The sequence below is a fragment of the Macrobrachium rosenbergii genome, chromosome 27, assembly GCF_040412425.1.
Source record: "Macrobrachium rosenbergii isolate ZJJX-2024 chromosome 27, ASM4041242v1, whole genome shotgun sequence".
Classification (NCBI taxonomy): Eukaryota; Metazoa; Arthropoda; class Malacostraca; order Decapoda; family Palaemonidae; genus Macrobrachium; species Macrobrachium rosenbergii.
This window is the reverse complement of record NC_089767.1, coordinates 7,290,793-7,303,474: the sequence shown is the minus strand read 5'-3', so window position 1 is coordinate 7,303,474 and position 12,682 is coordinate 7,290,793. Positions and strand designations below refer to the sequence as shown.

General features: G+C 37.8%; 1 protein-coding gene across 9 annotated transcripts in view; it reads right to left on the bottom strand.

Annotated features, from left to right (window-relative positions):
- LOC136853388 (serine-rich adhesin for platelets-like) overlaps nt 1-12,682 on the bottom strand; it is a 54,462-nt gene that overhangs the window by 10,714 nt on the left and 31,066 nt on the right. For 4 of the 9 annotated variants that reach the window (XM_067128835.1, XM_067128839.1, XM_067128843.1 and 1 more), the window contains 3 exons: nt 11,809-11,911; nt 8,283-8,413; nt 714-2,974 (listed from right to left, as the gene is read on the bottom strand). In XM_067128835.1, coding sequence (XP_066984936.1) covers nt 714-2,974; nt 8,283-8,413; nt 11,809-11,911 — 2,495 coding nt within the window. The remainder of the gene's footprint in view (nt 1-713; nt 2,975-8,282; nt 8,414-11,808; nt 11,912-12,682) is intronic. The other 5 variants (XM_067128836.1, XM_067128844.1, XM_067128841.1 and 2 more) reach the window with 2 other exon arrangements.

Below are 12,682 nucleotides of genomic sequence, written 5' to 3'. Positions count from 1 at the left end.
AGAGATTATTGGAAGCAAAAGCACAGGAAAGGGATAAGTGATGGAAGTTTACAGAAGCCCTTTGCACCGCAAGGAATAATATTTACTTTAAATGTCATCATTTCCATGGTTTTGGTGTTTTACCTTTTCTTCACTACAGATCAACTTTCGTTAACTGAAACTTGGGTGGGGGAAACAAAATCAGCATCTTCTAGACTGTCACCCTGCAACTGCTTAAAATCACTGACCACAGCCATATCTTCCCAGGAACTAAGGTCCTGAGGCATAAAATGTATAGTTCCGCCTGAAAATTTGCCGAAAATCCGCACCATTGGAAAATTTGGTAATGTGTCGAAAAATGGAACTGTGATTGGCCACCCATATATGACATTAGGTGTTCTACTTTCTTCTGTGGGATGAAGGAGTTACGAGGCTCATTTGGGTAGAGACGTCACGCTGAACACAATAACAAATACTTAAAAAAAAAATGAGTGTTGTAAGAGAGGAGAGTTTCTGATAGCCTATATTTCGAGTTCTAATGCATTTAACCAAATCATCTCAGCCATATGCAATTGTTTACAGAAATTCAAATACTGTTCATTCACAAATCATTATATCTTTGTGTGCCCATCCTTTACATTTCCCCTTGTTTTTCAGTGTGTGTGTGTGTGTGTGTGTGTGTGTGAGGGAGGGAGGGAGAGAGAGAGAGAGAGAGAGAGAGAGCGAGCACTTACCTGCAGAGTTATATGCTTTGTAGTGTCGATGCACAACCTTGTTTCTTGGTGTGAACTAACTTTGCTCTTGAGTACTTCTTTGTAAACATTTTCCTTGTCATTAACATTTACTTCAAAAGTAACGGGTGCCTTCTTACTTGCTGCATGAGCACTGATTTGACCACTATCTATACTTCGCTTAGTGCTATGTTCTAAGCCTCTACCAGCATAACTACCGACATGAGCAAGACCTAATTCACTCATACTTTCAACAATGTTCTTAGATGGGATTAACTGATTGTCATTTATTACCACCAAACAATTTTTTGGATTTCGAACCACATCCCCTTCATTGCCATAAGTTTGACTGACACCAGACGACTGATCCATTTGTCTGACATGTATATATCTGTTATTTTGAGGACTTTGAGGTAACATAGTTTCTTGCAATTCATGTTGCTGATGTACAGCGCCTGGGAGCTGATCCTGACCCCCTCTGTACCTTCTGGCATCATGGTCCAAATCTCCTTCTGGAATTTGCACACTGTCACAGAGTTGTTGGAGAGAAGAGGACTCTTCATTTGTATGTCTATTTCTTTTTGCTAATGACGAGGATCTATTATTTTCACTGTAAACTTGAGCAGGGGAACTGGAGTTAGTAGTTTCAGTGACACCTTTTTCTGGGGCTTTGAAATTTGATCCTGCGGGTCCTATTTTGGCGAGACCATATTCATTTCTATTACAATCACTGTCAGAGACTTCATTTTGTACCTCACAGACTGATTCCCTCCATTCCTCTGAGCTGTAACCAGAAAGGGCTTCTTTAGATGTTCCTTGTCCAGCAGAAGCCTTCTCTTTTGAAATCATTGCAGTTCTTCCAGAACAAGGTACAGAGTACAACACATTAGGTTCATTTAAATTTTGCTCAGTACTTCTAGAAGTAGTTACGAGTTTCGGAACTTTCACTGATCTACTACCGCTTATCTCTGCTGTATGTTGTACATTTGATGGTTGAAATGACTGTGTCATTTTTTGACTGACCTGATTATCTTCAGCTTCTAAATTCTTGGCAGTCGTTATTTCGGTCTTGTCGCTATATTCCGACCTCTTTTCCTTTGTCTTTCCCTCTTCATATGACTGTAATCTACCATTTTCTTGACCATCGAAACTACTGCCAGTAGGAATGTTTCTGTCCGTGAAGCCTAGTACTGCTGATTCTGAACTGCTTTGATCATGTGAATCACCACCACCTGTTGAGTGTGGTTCCTGAATAGTTGCAATCTCTTTCTCCTGGACAATACTGACACAAGAATCTCTTTGCTTCTTATTCTTCTGACTAAAAGACGAGGTGATGCTAGAGAATTTACCACGACATTCGTTTTCTCTGTCATCAAGGCACAGTAATGACGTTCCAGTCTGTATTCCAACACTGTGTGCATAAAGGAATGAGTTCGGTCTAAGGCATTCAGTACTCGGAAACATCTGTCCGAAATCCAATCGTGACGTCTGAACTGAATTAGATTTTGACGGAGGATTATCTCTGTTAGAAGACGAATTCACTACACTGCTCTGTTTGTAACTGGTTCTGGTACCGTAAGCTGTGACGGCAGCCTGACTTGTAAGTTGTTGCTTTGCGTCCCCAGTTTCCCTTCCGTCCCCTCGCCTGGATATCTGACTGTCTGAAATACTCTGGCTGGAAATTTCTTCTTCGGATACCTGGCTTGCATCTGCAGCTTTGGGAACCCTTTCTTTCTTCTTTGTAGGCCTTTTCGGACTCGGTACATGGTCGGGAGCACAGAATTTGCTGGACAGATTACTGTCCAAGGTTCCTCTTCTGCTAGACACCAGTGACCTCACTGGATCCTCTTCCCCGCGAGGTTCTTCCCGTTGCATCCGCTGCACGTCGTATCGACCCATTTTTCTGCTCCCCGAGGATTTCGGTTTTCCACTCTTCCGAATAGCATGCCGCGACTTCTCTTCGGCTAGAGCCAACATTCTCACTTCCTTTTCAATTTGTTTGAGCGTTGAAGTTCTTGAGCTGACGATATCTGAACTTCTGTGACTAATACTGATCCTGGGAGATGAAACAAGAGAAGACTGTTGCAGGGGTCCACCAGCTCCCTCTTCGGATCTCCTTGTTAATATGGCTGGAATGTCGTGACTTTCCGAATGAGCATTACTCCTTGACAGGACTCCTTTCCTGCGCCAGCGAGGGAGGGGAACTTTTCTATGAATTCCATCGTCACTGAGATCACTGGATGCTATGCTACTGGAGCCTGTTCCTGGAATAAATATACATAGTAAATATCATACATATTAGGGGAATGTATTACCATAGTAGAACACAACTGATCAAAGATTATATGAGTAGATCTTTACAATTTCAAAAATTCAGTGATTTGTTTATATCAACTTGGCCATATAACAGTCAAGGCTATTAACATGAAAAATAAGCCACAACACAGCAATTACTTGCAAATAACCCACATTCATGACCTTAACAAATCCTAGACACTTCATTCCCAATTCAAAAGAATTTATCTAACCCGCTGGTTACAAAGCTTTCCATTTCCTAAACATTTTGTGTGACCTTTCTACCAGGATCAGGTATTCACTTCTCTTCTTTCTTTAAACACACTAGCATTTATTGCTTTCAACTCATCGCATTCTACTGCCAACAAACAAAACATTTTGGTGATATTCGAGAAGTTTCCTCATTGCTGGCTGAGAGTAAATACATCTAGTTAGCACCATCCTGGATGGTACTTAATGAAAGAATAGTATTGTAAGCAAGTTATCTGGTTGTTTTAGGAATGCTTCCATATAACCAGAAAAATTTTTCATGTTTTCCAGTGTGACTGCTATTTTCTTGTTAACTATAAATGATATTGGACAATGAGCAATAAATTAGTTACTATGGATACTCTAGTTTCCTTATTGACAAGTCAGTTTTTGTTTGTATGCTTCCCTGCAAATCTCCATAGGTATTCATTTTAGAATTTATCATATATGGCAGTCCCCAGTTATTGGCGGCGGTTCCATTCCGACGGCGGGACAACAAGCGAAAATTGCTGATAACAGAAATTTGGCGATTTTCTGCACTTATCAGCACCGACAAGCACCGAAAATCACCAAGTTTTGGTCGTCGGCGCCTCTGTTAGCTATGCATCGGCACCAGCGAGCGATTATCAGCGCCGATAAGCAGAAATCAGCACATGTCAGCGCCGAAAATCACTGGATTTTGTCGCTAGACAAGCGCCAATAACTGAGCCCGCCAATAACCAGGGATTGACATACATTGCAGTACTCTCGAGATGAGAATTATCTGTTCTCCCTCTGATTCCATATTCTACTTCGCTCTTATCTCATTCTTAAAAAACTAGTTTTGTGAGCACTTGTTGGCACTAACAAGTTTTTCCGTATGTTCTACAGTAAATACTTGTAGTACAGTATGTGCTCTGCCTCTCTTGTTTTTTGATTTGCCACTCTTCATCATGAATTTCTGCTGCACTCCTTTGCTTCAAACAGTCTACACAAAAGTTTCACCAAATCGCATTCTTTACACAGCAGACTTTTGTCTCATATGAAAAAGCTGTAAAATTTTTGCAGGAATTAAAGGTTTCATATTAGTAATACTCTTAGTGAAACTTTCAAATTCTTTATATCAACTCCTGCGCTGGCAAATTCCTTTGTTTGGAAGCAACAATTCTTCCTGTTACAAAACTGTATATCTTCAGTGGGCCATGTAATATATGTATTAATTTTTTGAAATATGCATATTTTGTATGCTGTACCGCTCAACATTTGTGAATTCAACATCCATGTGAATTCAACATCCATGAACTTTGCTGGTTTGTGAACTGGTCGTAAAAATTACAGAGAAACATATAAAACAATGCACAAAGCATATGCATGCAGGTCAAAGCGTCACCATCTCATGGATGATTCCTGCTCAGCATCGGTCTTATGCAGCTCCTCAACAATGCCACATCACAATCATTGTGCTCATGAATTCATTGTACTACACATAGTCTTGCATTCAGCAAAGTGTTTGAATACGAATCGCATGAGGTATTCTAAAGGGGATAACACCGCCCCCAAGTAACAGAAGGTCATCCTCTTAGTGAAGAAAGCTAAGATCCCAGATAAGTTGAGGGAGGGCATGAGTGCTAGTGCTGTAGAATCCCAATTGGTGTCATCAAGTCTACAGTTGCCCCGCATGTGTAAAAATAGCAAAAAATTACAGTATACGATAAACACATGGCAAAGAAGTGTTATTCTTTGAGCTCAGATAATACAGGTAAATGTGCACATCTTGAATCTTTGCCTCTGGAAGAGAAAGTGGCTGCTTCAGACCAACTGCTAGTGGGAGAGGAAGCAGGCTCAGGCAGCGGCGAATGTCCTCGACCCGCATTTCAAGCCAGCAAGGCGGTTTGAGAAGTTCCATCAGAAGGTCTTGTGATGCCTTAAAGTAGCCTGGAGAGACTTCAGCATATGTTGTTGCTGTTGTTTTGTCCCAATGCTGCGGGGCATACGATACTGCCCTGCTTGATTTATGAGTCGGCCAACTCTAAAGCAGTATTATTATTATTTCATTGATAAAACCTTTTCACATGGAACATGAACAAAGGACCACTGACTTGAATTTCAAGCTTCAAAAGAACGTCGGTTTCAACCTCCCAATGCAAACCCCACACTGCGGCAGTAACTGCTCACGTTACAGAGCCAGTGATTTTTACCCGAGTGATTTTTCGTCTGGGTGACTTGACGAATGTTACCGCTTTCTTGCAGGGCTACTACAGCCAGGCATAATATTATGAATGAAAGATGGTAATAATAACTTAACCCATGAAACACCTGAGTTAAATTTAACAAAAAAATATAATTCATTAACTAACCAAGCAAATATCCTGGGCAGACGACACTGGACATAAAATAAAAGAAAGAACACAAGAAATTTAAAATTACACTAACATGAACCCAAAGTTAAAATATAAACTCACCAACATCAATTTCCAAGGATAAAAAACAACCAGAGTTGAAAGGGACGAGTCAAAACTTTGCACAAGCAAAAATAAACAACGAAAACCGCACTTGAGGGTATCTAAACTTATAATTTAAATCACTAATTAGCTAATGATACCTACACAAACAGATCCGGCCCCAAAAAATGACCAGAATGCCTGTGACAGAAATAGCACCAAGACATTTATAGAAACTGCGTAAATGTCGGAGGAAAAAATATTTACTAAATGTGAATTTAAAGCCATGAATTTACACATAAGCTATCACCAACAAAGCAATTATGATGAAAATAGATTGATATTTATGGATGATAAATAGAAAAAAAAAAATGAGTGAGATGAGCGTGGAATCAAAATTTCTGGAAGTGAAACAAAGTTCTGTTTGACAAACATGGAATGACTCTGCCACCAAAGCTCAGGACTGGATGTGTAACCAGCCCAATGGTGTCGCTACAGGGGGGCCAGGGGTCCCCCAAGTTGAAATTCACTTTGTAGCTAAACTTTAACCCTTACAGTATTTGATACATTTGCATATAGCAGAGTTGAAAATTAATTGAAAACTCAGCTCCATAATTTCAAATACAGGTTAACTAATTACTAATACTATTATTTTTCTTCATTCACATGGATATATACATTCAAAAATAGTGTATTTTACTAATTACAGAATTGGTACAATAGTTTTGTGCAATTTTCTTTAGCCCTCCAAAAAATATCTTGGCCCCATCTAGGGCCGCCACTGATGGAATGCCAGCTATGTTTACTGAGCCAGCCAAGAGGAAGCTGCCCCTTGAGAACAAGCAAGGAAATTGGCAGGGTGCACAAATAAGTCATCATAAAGTGATAATTTTGTGACAAGCCAAAACCCAACCATAAGTCATTATCAACTAAGAAAATACACAAACCCACTTTTGTAACCATAAAAAGATTATCTCAAGAGATATACCTCTGTATAAATTTTTGAATGAGAATGAAACTCAAAATGTTTAAAGTAAAATCAAGGCAACGACTTACAGTAGAACTCCAGACCTCAACACTAATCCGTTCAAGAAGCGTCGAGATGCGATTCGGCTGGGATCCAAATCAATTTTTTCAACAAGAAATAACTGAAAACGGACCAATCTGTTCTTGACCACCAGCTATTACCCTAACCTTGCCTTTTTGTACAAAAATGACCCATAAATGACAATTAAAAAAGTTCAGAATTAAATAACATACTGTATTAGACGCACTTTTTTTATTTTTCTAACGTACTGAATCTAAAAACTGCCCTACTTCCAATGCGCCCGTATTACTGATGGGAGACTGAGTGTCATAGGCTAGGCTAGGTACCGTACTGGGTAGGCACAAAAAATTGTTGCTGATAATAAAACATTGAAAAACGAGCTTAATTATTACAGTAAATTAATAAAATATTGCAAACAGCCGAAATATGTCTGTTATCACAAACTTACAAAAAACGGTTTACGATATGTCGGCAGTTTGCCTTTGAGCCGTTTGCCATGAATAGACGTAAACAAATCATAGCACTGACCTGGTGGCTTGTCATGCTAATACTTGAACGTTTACGTACAGCAGTATTTATGGTAAATTTCATACAGAGTCTACTGGAACACTGTATGTACATTACTCTCAAAATAAGGTACACAATCCTGGATCCGAAATCCTCAGGGCCAGATGTTTTTGGTTTTTGGAATTTTTCGGATTTTAGAACTGTGGTGTCAGAAGCACAATCAAACATAACTACTGCAGCAAAAAAATGTTTTTTTCTTTTTTACTCTTTTTTTCATTACAGTTATTTATTCATTATAGTTTATTATTATTTATACTGTATTAATATACTGTTAAATGACTGTGAGATAATTAAGATCATCAATAATAAAAGAGTGAGACAATTAAGACCATATGTTTACTAACACATTTTTTCAACAAAAATACGGTACTGCCTCTGAAACATGATCACCAGCAATCTGTTTTTCGTTTATCCATACTAACAACAACTTTTCTATTTCATCTATTAAGGAAGGCCTCTGTTTTGTTAAACTCGTAACCCCTTAGCAACACTGGAACTTTTACTGGCTCTTTATGGTTTAAAAATGTACTTATGGTGGATCCTGGTAGCTTAAACTGAGACACTAAATCAGTCACATGAATGCCTCTTTCATACTTTTCAATAATCTCTTCTTCAAGTTCAATTGAGGGTCTTACCGTTTTCCTTTTCTGCTTGTCTGCAATGGCTTTTTTGGGACCCATGTTTTTTATCAAAATACAGTTCAAAAAGCCACAGAAACTAAGGAAATAGATCAAAACACTCGAAGCACAGCTGAGTGGGGTTTAAATGATGTCTGGGAACAACGCCAACTGGTGCCGACTGACTGAAACACGAAACACTCTGTTTACAAATATCACGTGGTTTATCGGGTCAGATTCTGGTTTTTTGTTCGAGCTCCAATGCAAAATTTACTTGAAATTTCGTGCTGAAATCCGATTATGTCAAGTTCTGATGTGGTCGAGGACCGGGGTTCTACTGTAGTTCTCTATAGCTCATGTAACATACATACTCTACCTGACTGACCGAGAATATCCCTCGTCTGAGTCTTGTTTGAATCAGATTCTGTATGGGAACGTCCTTCAGTAACATATCTTTGGAAGCTCTTCTCAGATCCAATACTGTCACCAAACTGTGCCACCAAGACTCTGTATAAAAGAAAAACTGACATTATATTACGCTGAAATATAAACAACCTGCAATGTGACATTGATATAGGAAAGCACTTCAAATGTACAGAAGTTTCTTCCCTTGGAGTAAAAAATGTTGGATGAGTCTACATGCTACTAGATTTTCTATTATCATTTCCTTTTGCTACCATTTCACTGACTGTGCTTCTTTCTTTACACACCACTTTTTTTTTTATAAGGTCCTTGACGAGCAAGTAATTCAACACCAAACATGATCCTCAGTGCAACAACACCGCAGAAAATATCTTGATCTTTTTCCATCTTCAATCTTTCTAACTACTCAAAAATATCTGTTCTTTTCGTGTGTTGTGAACGCTCACTTCTGCAGCTGTCCTTTGTCTCTCCCACATCTTCAATGACACCTTGATAATGCCTGAGACTAACTTAATACTATTTCACATTTTCCATCTGGCAATTACTACTTACTGCCGAACACCCTGAGCATACATATGATTGCTGACAGAAGCATATATCCTCTCTTATTATATACAAACTTTCTCTTCTATAGCTCCTATTTTGCTCTTGTTTCTCAGGTATCAAGCATAGTTATCAAGCATAGTCTAATCATCACTTTAAAAAGGTATCAAGCATAGTTATCAAGCATAGTCTAAGCATGACTTTAAAACTGTTAGAAACAACAGCAATTCTCTATTTGAAGGATAAAGTTTACCTCTACTGAGAACAACTTTCATACCATATACAGTGCTAACCTGCTTTTTCGAGCTTCACTTTTCCACGCTTCATTTTGTTGTGGATTTTTGTTGAGCGTATCTTTCACTTTTCTGGGGGAAATTTCACCAACTCGTGGATTTTTTCTAAGGGTCGTATCTCTAAAATGATCACTAATTCACTTTTTTTTTTTCGTAGAGCAACACTATTTAGTCACTAATTACTGTATTTTTTCATATTGTGTTCGTGACTAAATACACATTTTTATGATAAAAATAATTTACAGCATACTTCTAATATAGTAATGTATCTACTAACCTCATTCCAGGTTGGGCCCCAGACTGAGCATAAGAAGTGTACACACTCTCTCTCTCTCTTTAAGGGTACAGAAAATAAAATGAAAATAATTAGCGAGTATTTTAAATATTATACGATATGCTCTATCATCCAAAATCACTTTACAGTCATCTCATTTCATATGCATGTTACATTACCCTCAATCCTCTGGTGATCCGATGACGTGAAACCACGTCAATAAATTTTTTGCCGTAAGTGCTCCGATGACGCGATTTCCGCATCATCCGTAAGTTATTTTCAGGGGAAATTCACAAAAAAAAAAAAAAAGTCATCCGAAGAACACGAATACTGTGCCATTGCGTGGGCAGATCTTGGACCTACAAGAAAACGTAAACAGGAAACCGATAGGTATCGCGCATGCGCCGCAGTCCTCCCCTAACTCAAGCATATATATATATATTATAAATATATATATATATATATATATATATATATATATATATATATATATATATATATATATATATATATATATATATATATATATATAAGCACTGAATGCCGTAGTTTGGCTGGAACTTATGCATGCAGAGATAATTTTTTGTACGTCTGTTTGTGCATCTGTAAATAACTTCAATGTGCATGTATTATATATCATTCCAACGGCCATTCTTTGTACTTTATCGTGCTGAACAGCTAAATGTAAAAATATCAACGTTTCTATATAATAATCGTTGCCGTATATTTTCTTAGAAAAAAAAAGATTGTCTGTAATCTAATGGCAACTGCTCAACTTTATTCTAACAATACATATATCTTTCTTTTGTGCATTTTATAGGAAATTTATTCAGCTTTCTAATGCCACCTTTATTTTTTTTCTATCTTTATTCCTTAATTAGGTAAGATACAAAACGTCAACATAAGTAGGTTGGGAAATCTGAAAATTGCACTCCGTAGAAAACTAGCATTTTTTAATCGGTAACAGCTAATTAGCAAACACACTTATAGCAAAATGATTGCTTCCACGTGGAAGTTCAAACATTTCCACGCAATTTACGTATAAAATAAACTACCCAAACCTAATTATTATATTTTTCATGATTATTTCAAAAAAATATCTATGATTTTCCTTAAAAATTTCTCGTTCATCACGTCTTTTTTATTATTTCTAAGCCTTGCAAAGATTTTCTGATTGCTTTAGGAAAAGTTAGTTAGTTATAAATGATTTGTTTAACCAGACCTCTGGTTAAACAAATCATAAAATTCAATCGTTTGCCGACATCAAAAAACACACCAGAAGTGTATTTCAGTTATAGTTTGACTGTATCGATTTTTACAGAAACTTTTCCGCACGAGCCCCACTTTTCCCTCCACGGCATAAGTCACGTACCGTGTAGCGCTATAGGAACCCCGTAAGCGCGAGAGGGTTAAGCAAAATAGGGAAAAGAAAGTGATACCTGTTACTGTTTTATATGGAGCTACGTCTGTGAGGAAAAAAAGGGGTTTGATTTCTTTCGGGAAAATAACCTAGCTAACTGCCTTCTGTATCGAGTTTTAAGTTTAAAGTGTGATGGTTGCTGTTTATAAGCATATCTAGTGTTTACAGTTGCGCAGTATTAACAAGGAAGGGGGAGTAAGGGTACGGAGTTGCCATTTCACTCCCATAATTTCATCTGACCTTATCCAGTAGGTCCTTGGCTTTATTAATCCGGATAATTGAGAGATCACTTACACCTGACAGGTGTTTATATGCAGAGTCCTATTCTCATTAATGACAGGTCAAATTTTACAAAACCTCTGAGAGCTACACTTCCCTTTTCCCCATCTTTCAATGATCTTTAAAATTTAAACTTCTTGTGTATTTCTTTTGAGATCAATGGATCAAGTTCATACATGCCATGACTAATATCCATGTTCTTGCAGAAACTTTCTTTCGTAAAACTAGACCACTGATGTTTCTCTCCACTGCACTAATAGAATAAACTATCTTTTTTGTTTCTGCCCAGTTGACTGCATTACTGTTTTCACTAACACGTACAAAATTTCACTGCTCCCCCTGCACATTTCGTACACATCTTTTATGCTATCCTATTCTCTTCTCCAATGTTTTTCCCAGTTTGACCAATATAAAAGTTATCACTCATGGGAAAAACATTACCACAAACACACATGCACACTGTGGTTCACTGCTTTATATACATCTAGTTATATCAACGGCTTTTTTTACATCATAAAGGAAATCTTAAAACCTTCAGTAAATAAAATTTTCTAGTCTGATCAAAATAATTGCTGAATCTATCATGATAAGTCTCAAATTGTAAATTACAATTCAATTGTACAAGACAAAAAAAAAAACTGTTTTATTACAAACTCTCGAAATCTCTTACCTTTCAAGTTTTTCCAAGGAGTCTATATAATGCTGAATTCTCCGTACATAACGATGCTTCTGGAGCTTAATGAATGATATTTGACTGCTGCTGAGGTCCTCATCTTTAAAGAAGAATGAAAATATACAATGTAGTAAATATTTAAAAAATGTAATCCTTGGCAATGGCACTCAAAAACAAGAGGACTTCAGCCGTCTCTAACTCTTAGTATTGACTGTTAAGTGTATTACAGTATAACCTCACTCTAATGAACCCAAAACTAACAGACATCGGATTTAACGGACAAAACTGGCCAAGGGTAGTGGCTGTTGTTGTTGACGTTTACAGGCAGTCCCTGGTTTACGACGGGTCCGGCTTACGACGTCCCGAGGTTACGACGCTTTTCAGATATATTCATCAGAAATTATTTCCCGGTTTACGACGCATGTTCCAGGTTACAACGCGTCGTACGCCGATCCGACGGAAGAAATATGGCTCCAAAACGGCAGAATAATAAAAATTTGGAGTTTTTTTTTATGAAAAACTCAATAAAAATGTAGTTTACATCGTTTTCAATACACCCAGAGCATTAAAAGTCAGGTTTTCTTAGGATTTTTGACGATTTTCGACACTTTTTCGGTTTACGACGATTTTCGGCTTACGCCGCCCCGTCGTAAACCGGGGACTGCCTGTACTCACGCACTAACCTCAGCACTGGTGCGAAATTGGAACTTACTGTGCATGTCCGTATATAAGACAACCTTTAGATAAGACGAGGTCAAAAATTAAGGCAAGTTTTCATGAATTTATCTCGCATCTGTAGTAAGACGACGGTATAAGACGATGGCATAAGACGGCTGCTAAATCACAAAACCATTTGCATATAGGCTAGCTT